The sequence below is a fragment of the Prosopis cineraria genome, unplaced genomic scaffold (assembly GCF_029017545.1).
Source record: "Prosopis cineraria cultivar Desert tree isolate PC_DT_omini unplaced genomic scaffold, ASM2901754v1 PC2206, whole genome shotgun sequence".
NCBI lineage: Eukaryota > Viridiplantae > Streptophyta > Magnoliopsida > Fabales > Fabaceae > Prosopis > Prosopis cineraria.
Window position 1 is genome coordinate 435 of NW_026557531.1, and position 9,529 is coordinate 9,963.

At 33.3% G+C, this 9,529-nt stretch overlaps 2 protein-coding genes across 2 annotated transcripts; both read left to right on the forward strand.

The window, feature by feature from the left end:
- The first annotated feature begins 1,367 nt into the window (after positions 1 to 1,367).
- Positions 1,368 to 5,097, forward strand: LOC129301562 (uncharacterized). Its single transcript, XM_054940121.1, has 6 exons — positions 1,368 to 1,482; positions 2,654 to 2,732; positions 2,816 to 2,894; positions 2,988 to 3,498; positions 3,647 to 3,742; positions 3,845 to 5,097. Exons 1-6 carry the CDS (start codon positions 1,368 to 1,370, stop codon positions 5,095 to 5,097), a joined length of 2,133 nt encoding a protein of 710 aa, XP_054796096.1.
- A 326-nt stretch (positions 5,098 to 5,423) lies between these two features.
- LOC129301563 (uncharacterized) lies at positions 5,424 to 6,836 on the forward strand. Its single transcript, XM_054940122.1, has one exon. It carries the CDS (start codon positions 5,424 to 5,426, stop codon positions 6,834 to 6,836), a length of 1,413 nt encoding a protein of 470 aa, XP_054796097.1.
- The last annotated feature ends 2,693 nt before the right edge of the window (positions 6,837 to 9,529 follow it).

A 9,529-nucleotide genomic window follows, 5' to 3' on the forward strand; every position in this document is an offset into this window, starting at 1 on the left:
GACAACACCAACACAATCCACTGCTTCTGCTGACCAAGATACAGCACATGAGCAAGGAGAAAATGATGACATGCCAATTGCACAGCTGTTCACTACTACTCCAATACAATAGGGAAAGAAAAGACATGCTGTCAAGAAAGAAACTTTAAAGATCACTGCCCAGGCATCTCAGATATGCCAACACCTTTTTTCTCCACAACCAAGCCACACAAAACAATCAAGCAAGAGAAGATATATTAGACAAATTAGACACTACTTCATGAAATATATTTTGTCTATGCCTCTAAATTTCAATTCATTCAGTTGCTTAAGTTTCTCAATTGTACTGTTCTTTTTTTTTTTTCTAAGGCCTTAGGACTTAACTTTGTTTCTTTATTGTTTTCCATCTGTAATATGCCTTCTTTTTTTTTCAGTTACTTGAAGTTCAACAAGCAATGAAATTTCCTTCACTTTTACCACGACTGCTTCATCTCATTTCATTACATCCATTCTTAAATTTCTTATTCTTTTTATTTCCATTGTCCCTGTAATCATATTTTCTTAGCAAGTTAATCAAGTTAATCTTTTAACACCTGCATTAATATAGAAAAAAATCATATCCAACTATCAAACAAATTAATACCATTATTATATTGTCAAATTGCTGTCAAAATTGCCTAATCATATACGGATCAACAAAGAGACAAAACAATTATCAAATGCATTCTCTTAAAATAAATATCATCATTAAAAATGAACAAGTAATTCCATCCTTGCATTAATAACTTGTCACATATTCACATAATATATTCACTTTTCCTAACAGCAAAAATTATGTCTGTTCTACTAACTTTCTGACAACATATTAACAATAAACTCAACAAGTCCATGCACAAATTTCAAAGAAAATAAACTATGAATAAAAGTGCACATTGTCCAATACTTCAACTATCACTGTGTCATCTGAACAGGTTATCTAAAATAATAACTTGCCTCAACTTCTTTTCCAAGTTTCAATAAAATCAAATATGTTTAGTCCTGTCATAGGTTTTCCCCCTATTTCTAATTCATTCTTTCTGTTTCTTACTATTTCCAAAATGTATTCAATGTTTGTAGCTATCGCCTAATATCCAGATTACACATTCATTTCCTACTGCTATTGTTCAACAGCATACAACTCCAGACCCCTTAGACATTAAGAACAAGAAACTTCATGTGCATCATTCTTTGCTTCCCAGCTCAACTTCAACTTCAACCACACGAAAAAGGTCACTTCTTCTTAGATTTCTTCTTACCTATTGTTTTATGTTCCTTCTCCACAGCATACTAAAACATCTTGGGGCTATATCTACTTCATAAAATTTAAAGCAACCTATTTTTGGAATCCAATGACAAGAAGAATTAACAGCAAAAGATTTCAACTCTTGGAAAATGACTATCAGTCAACCTTTGTGCAAGTAAGGGACGAATGCAATGCACTTCAAGACATAACCAACCATCAAGGTATGTTAAAAATTTTCAAAGCCTCTCCTTCTTCACAGCTTTCTGATAATTGATCTTGCACTTTAGGTAGAGCAATGTGTGAAGATCCAACAGTCAAAATCACTCCAGTTAAGAGTGTTAGATTTCGAATTTAAAACAATCAGAAAATCATGTCAATTGCACCCCAGGTTAGAAATTAATTTCTCTTATAAATGTCCCAAAAAGTAAAGACTTCAATCACTTCAGTCATGTTCTTTGAAAAGTCATTTCATTTCTTTTACATTTTATGCACTACAGTAGCAAAGAAATAAAAAAAACATACCTCCTCCAGATTCACTTCACCAAACAGTTTTCCACCAAATCATCTTCCAGACAGAGTGCATAACAGCATAGGGTCGTCCCATCAAATTACAACAGTTATTGATTCAAAAATTGGCACTTCATCTCCTCCATTAAAGTTTCAATTACCATTCCCCACAGGTATCTATCTTTCATGTCTAACTTCCATTAACTTATTACCATGCATTCAAATATATGTTCATATTAGTCTTTTATATTATTAGTCATACGAATATCCAACCAAAGTATGTCACCTTGTCTCTTTAACAATTTCTCTCAACTTTGACAGATACATCCGCAGATCCATTTAACCATAATGACACAGAAAGTAAAAACAGTGATGATAATGAAGCCAACTCATCTCAAAAATCACAATTTGTCACAAGTGATATATCTACTTGCTTTTAGAATTCCTTACTACTCAAATCCTCTTTACCTCCCTTCCTCCTTCCTTTATCCGTTGAACATAATTTTTAAATGATTTTTCTCTAGGTTATATAGACGAAGGAGATCCTACATTTCAATGCTGCTACTGTGGGGCACTACTTTGGTTAAATGAAAGAGTTAAGAGAGTTGGATCAACAACAGAACCAGTTTTCTCTATGTGCTGCTCCCATGGCAAAATTAAACTGCCCCCCTAAAACCTCCACCTAAAGTTTTGAATGACCTTTTCTTCAACAAATCATGTCCAAACTCTAAGAATTTTCTTGCAAATATTTGAGCATACAATAACATGTTCTCCTTCACTTCAATGGGAGGAAAAATTCACCATGTAATCAATTCAGGAGGAGGACCATATGCATTTATACTAAATGGGCAAAACTACCATACAATTGGAAGTTTTTACCTGTAGAGGGATCAAAACCAGTCTACTCACAACTATATATCTATGACACAGACAATGAAATCACCAACCGCATATCAGCTGTGAGGTAATGTTCCTTTTATGCTCACCGTTAGTTACATTTATTTTTTTCCTCATACTACACAGCTTATTTCATTCATGTAATTGCAGTCGACATGAAAAATCATCCAGTATTAGTCCTGAAATTATTGCCATGATCAAAGACTGTCTTGATCAACATAACCCCTATGTGAAACAATACAGATTGGCATCTCAAATCTTACAAGAACAACAACAAACAAAATTGTGACTGCGCCTTATCAGAAATTATTCAACTGAACAGCAAACTTATAATCTCCCGACCACATCAGAAGTTGCAGCACTGATTCTGGGTGATTTTGACATTTCATATGACAAGAGAGACATTGTTGTTGAAAAGACTTGTGGCACACTTCAAAGAATACATGAGCTGCATTACTGCTACCTTTCACTGCAATATCCATTGCTCTTTCCTTTTAGTCAAGGTGGTTACAATTCCAACGTCAAACACTATCACAACTCATCAACCAATAGCTCAAAATATGCCAAGACAGTTACTATACGTGAATATCTTGCATATCAATTGATGAGCAGATCTCAAGAAGTTTCAGCAATACTCCATGTAAAACGACTCTGCCAACAATTTGTTGTCGATGGATTCACAATGATGGAATCACAAAGAATTGATTACATCAAAATGCATCAACAAGAACTTCGAGTTGACTTGTATCAAGGTTTATCTGATGCACTTTTTAGAGGAGAAAGAAATGCTTCAGCAACTGGAAAGAGAGTCATACTACCTTCTTCATTTACAGGTGGTGCAAGATATATGATCCAAAATTATCAAGATGCTATGGCAATTTGTCGTTGGGCAGGATACCCTATTTTTTCATAACTTTTACTTGCAATCCAGCTTGGCTGAAATACAACGATTTTGTGCTAAAACTTCTTTACATCCATCAGATCAACTAGATATCCTTTGTAGAGTTTTCAAGATGAAACTTCAGTCATTGCTACAAGTTATAAAGCAGGAGAAAATTTTTGGAAGAATTAAAGCAGGTTAGAAATTCTTACTTCACAGTCACTGCCATTTCTACTTTTCATACTATTTTATTTAAAAAGTATATTTCAATAACTATTCTGTGTAAAATATTTATGCAGAAATTTATACTATTGAATTTCAAAAGAGAGGATTGCCACATGCACACATCATTCTTTTCCTAGATCCAGCTGACAAGATCAAAGATGCTGAACATGTTGATGAGCTTATTTCTACAGAAATCCCAAACAAGAACACATCTCCTCTTCTTTATGATTTAGTTGCAAGTTACATGATCCATGGACCATGTGGTCACAGCAATCCAAGATCACCTTGTATGAAAGAAGGGAAGTGTAGCAAATATTTTCCAAAGAAATTTGTTGAAGAAACTATTCTTGATGATAACGGATATCCTACATACAGGAGAAGGAATGATGGAAGAACAGTTGAAAGAAAAGGAACCCCTCTTGATAGCCGCTATGTTGTTCCATATAATCCAAGACTCCTTGAACTTTTTACAGCTCATATAAATGTTGAGAAAACAAACCAGTCAACATCTATTAAATATCTCTTCAAATATATCAATAAAGGAAATGATCGAGTCATTGCAGGAATATACAACAATAATCAATCAGCAAATCCTCATGGAATCTTTGATGAAATTAAACACTACTATGATTTTAGATATATTTCCTCATGTGAAGCTGCTTGGAGAATTTTTGCATTTGACATTCATCATCGATATCCATCTGTTGAAAGATTGAGCTTCCATTTGCCAAATCAGCAAACAGTATTGTACAAAGGAGGTCAAACTGTGAAGAAAGTCCTGAAAAAGCCAAGAATCAAAGAATCACAATTCTTAGCATGGATGGAATGCAACAAAATCAATGAAGATGCACTAGCTTTAACATATCTTGAATTCCCACATTACTATGTCTTTGACAAAAAGAAGAAGATCTGGACAGAAAGAAAGTGTGGATTTGCAGTTGGACGGATGACTCATGCATCTCCTTCTTCAGGAGAATTCTACTATCTTAGAGTCCTCTTAACTAAGGTCAAAGGCCCAAGATCATATAAAGAGATCAGAACAGTTGAAAATATTATCTATCTAACTTTCAAGTCTGCTTGTCATGCTATGGGATTATTAGAAGATGACATTGAATATATTGATGCAATTAAAGAAGCTGCAAACTGGGCATTAGGGCACTATTTGAGAAAATTCTTTGTCAGCATGCTTTTATGCCATTGTCTCACTGATCCAAAGAATGTATGGGAAAGATCAGCTGAACTTTTATTTGATGACATCTACTACACACCACATAACAATCAAGAACTAACAGGTTTGATCTTCATTCAATCTTTCCTCAACAATTAATTTACTAACTATAATATACAACTGAATAGATTTCAAATGTTACTTCTTCTTTGACCATAAAATATCATCTACATGCAGATATTGTCTTTTTATATGCACAGAAGCAACAAGCTGCATTGTTTGAAATAAATTAATTATTACAAGTGAATGGAAAAAGCTTGACTGACTACCCTACCCTACCAAGGCTTGAAGCTCACAAGCACATTGATGTTACCAACCACCTTATCATGCACGAATTAAATGTCAACAGAGAAAATTTATAGCTCGAGAGTCAAAAGCTAATCTCCTCTTTAACTGAAGAATAGAAAACTATTTTTCATTCAATTATGTCTTCCATTAGCACTTCATCACAAGGATTCTTCTTTGTCTATGGTTATGGTGGGACTAGGAAAACATTCCTTTGGAATGCATTAATCACAACAATTCGTGCCAAAGGGCAAATTGTTTTAGCTGTCGCATCCAGTGCTATTGCAGCAACACTATTACCTTCAGGAAGAACAGCTCACTCTCGATTTGCGATTCCAATTGAGATTAATGAAGACTCCACATGTAATATCAAGCACAATTCACCACTTGCTAACCTTCTAAGAGAAACAACTTTGATTATATGGGATGAAGCACCAATGATCAAACGACATTGCATTGAAGCCTTTGATAGATCATTAAGAGACATTATGTTCATTGATGAACCATTTGGAGGCAAATGTGTTGTTATGGGAGGTGATTTTCGACAAATATTACCAGTTATTCTAAAAGGAGCCAGAGCTGATATTGTGAATGCCTCTATTAACTCTTCATACTTGTGGAATAGTTGCACAATCTTCAAACTCACAAAAAACATGCGCCTTTCTACTGCTTTGACACTTGAAACAACTGCAGAAATTAATCAGTTTGCCAATTGGTTACTTGATGTTGGTGACGGAAATTTTTCACTTTCTAATGATGGCATGGCAGAGATAGAAATTCCTCCTGAGTTGTTAATTACAAAATACTATAATCCCCTCGAAGCTATAGTCAATTCCACTTATCCAGATTTGCTCCAACACTTATCTGACTCCAAATACTTCAATGATAGGGCAATTTTAGCTCCTACAATAGAAACTGTGAATCAGTTGAATGATTATATGTGCTCATTATTGCCTGGTCAATCAGTCGACTACTTCAGTGCAGATTCAGTTCCAAAAACAGAACAGGATAATGACTCCATTGATGACTTATACACAACTGAATTTCTCAATACAATCAATTGCTCTGGCTTACCTCCACATAAACTCACTTTAAAGATTGGCACACCGGTTATGCTTCTACGAAATATAGATCAAGCGAGTGGATTATGCAATAGAACTCGGCTACGAATCACATTCCTTGGGAAGCATGTCTTGAAAGCAACAACACTCAATGGAACAAATGCCAATAATGAGGTGCTACTCCATCGGATGGACATGAATCCTTCAGAGACAAAATTACCATTTCTTATGCAGCGAAGGCAATTTCCAATCATACTGTCATTTGCTATGATAATAAATAAAAGCCAAGGACAGTCCTTACAACATGTTGGACTCTACCTACCAAAGCCAGTCTTCTCTTATGGTCAACTATATGTTGCACTCTCAAGGGTGAAATCTAGGAAAGGACTACATATTCTCATTCATGATTCAAATCAGCAACCAAGATCAAGCACTTTAAATGTTGTTTTTAAGGAGATATTCTGCAATTTAGATTCTAAATCCTTCTCTTGAGAAATAATCTACCTACCCTATCGAAGATTAGGTGACACTTCAGTTGCTTCTTCCTCAATTCAAATGAATTTCATCACTCGTCAAAAACAATAACAAGCATGACAAGAAAACAAGTTTCTATTCTCTTCAATTTTATTTATCAAGTAATATTTTCCAATTGAGCCTTCAATTTCCTTATTCATTCTCCATTTGTTTTGAAATTTCTCAATCTTTTACTCTTCAAAGAAGACAATAAAAAAAGATGATCAATTTCATCTTTCAAAAAACAATTAATTTCCCTTCTGAAAATTAGCAAAACTTTTCCTTTAACAAAACATTACCTTTCTTCTAAATGGTTATGACATTACTTCAACAGCACAAGCAAAGCATAATTGATAGGACTGATGAATTAGCTTTTCTATTCTGACTAGATTTTCATGCTTCATTCATAGGGATGAGTCACTGTTTAGATACAATTAACATGTCTAAAAAATCTTTTCATGCTTAACATGTCTAAAAAATCTAATTCATTTGAACACCCCACAGCTATTTTCGCTTCAATAAATCATCTTTCATACTTATACAACTGTTAACAACAAACAATTGACCCTTCTTCGAATTAATTCTACAAATATTCATTTTCATTTCTTATAATTAATTGACTCTTCTTTTAATTATTAATTAGATATTATTTTTCCCACACTTGATAGAAGAACCATTTATTAATGTCACAAAGTTCCTTTCTACTCCACATTAACTTCACTTCACCGAACAGGCCTTCAACTTTCATCCCTTCCATTTACTACATACATGACTATTTAGCGTGATGCCGACGCCATACACTCACAATATCACATTATGTTCTATCAAAAAACAACAGTGAAGGAGCATCAACTAAACCTCCCACAATGTGCATTTCGTTTCATACAAATTGCTGATCTAATAGTCTCGTGGGTTAATGACTCCATTGCCAAAGGTACTAAATGTTCCCACAACTAATATTACCAAATAATATTAGCTATCCATTAGATATAGTGTAATACGTTCTACTTACGACACAAATGTTTGCGCTGTGCTCAAGCGTATTAACCGACCCAAAGTGATCAAACTTAATGCCCTACATAATATTGAACTCACGTTCATCATTGAGGACAACCAGTTAAGAAGTCAAACTCAAGTTTTACAACTGTTAATTTGTCTCACAGTACAGACACAACTCATTAACATCGCAAAATTTTTTTTCAAAAAACGTTCAATCCACTACGTTCTTTAAGGAAAATGCACACTGACAACTTGGAATGAATACAAGTCAACCAATAAAAAATCACCTCTCCCCTTGACCATCAACATCAATTCTTAACAATCAATGAAGAGCAAACTTCCAATTTCATTTGCAATATACTACAAACAGTGACAATATAACAATAATATTTTCTTCATATCAACACCACTATAAAAATACAATAACATCAAGAAATTAATTTACTATTCATTATCCAATCAAAGAGACAGAGATCTTTTAGACTTTAATAATTTTACAATTTAAAGTTACAAATAACATAAATTATCCGTGCAACGCACGGGGCATAACATCTAGTTTTGTAAAACATATTGTAAGAACAAAAAAAGTGTTTTTCTCATCCTCTCTTATTCTCTAGAACAATAATCCTATAATACTTAAAAGATGTTTTTATTTTTTTATTTTTCAGAATAATATTTTATTTTTTATTCTTCAAAATATTTTGTAAAAATAAATTACCAAATAGATTTTTTAAAAAAAATAAAAAAATTATTTTTAAAACAGGTTGTCAAACTGGCCTATATGATTTTGGTGGTCAGAAATATTAATGTATATTTATAGTTAATTAGCTCATATTATTCCATGCCCGGAGGGCAAAGTTAGTGATTCTAGCCAGTCAAATTATAATTATGATGGTCTTATTAATCCGAAGCAAGAGCAAACAATGATAACACGTGTTAATTTGTTACAACAATCAACAATGCGTGAATCCATTTGTGCACTTCAGATAAACTATGTAAGATATTCTCACAAATATTTCATTAACAATTACACACGCAATCATTGACAAAATTCCAGCAATTGATGAAGTAAGGATCTTAGATATTTCAACTTTAATTATTATTTATTGGAATTCAAAATGATTATGATCAACGCATATGGTAAATTGACGCTCCAGCTTAGGGAAGGGAGTTTATATATAAATAAAAAGTCACAGACGAACCAAAATATGTGGCATAACTTCCCCTTTTCTTTTGTTTAATTTTTTATTGCTGCCACTCGTAACAGTGGAATTGGAAAATGGGCTGCCCTAACTTTAGTTGGAAGAATTATGTTAAAGTTTTACATAAAAAAAGATTACTGAACTAAACTACATTCACAATACAACCAGTGGTCAATACAGTTTAGTTTAATTGTCAATAAACCTTACAGTAATTAATTTTTTTTGTATGGGACCTGATTATAATTCTCTCTATCTTTTATTGGCTGAATTCTTATGGGCATAATTTATTAGAGCTCAAGTCTAAAAGTTTTGTTTTCTTTAAAATATGTCTTTTTTTAGGTTTAAGGGATAACAAAGTTTTAGAAGTTTTTTAAAAAAGAGTGATGAGAATCATTTACCTTGAGAAAGAGCAATGTTGCCTTGTAAATATTAAAAGTGGGCTAACATCACCCATTTTCCAACCTCAAACTA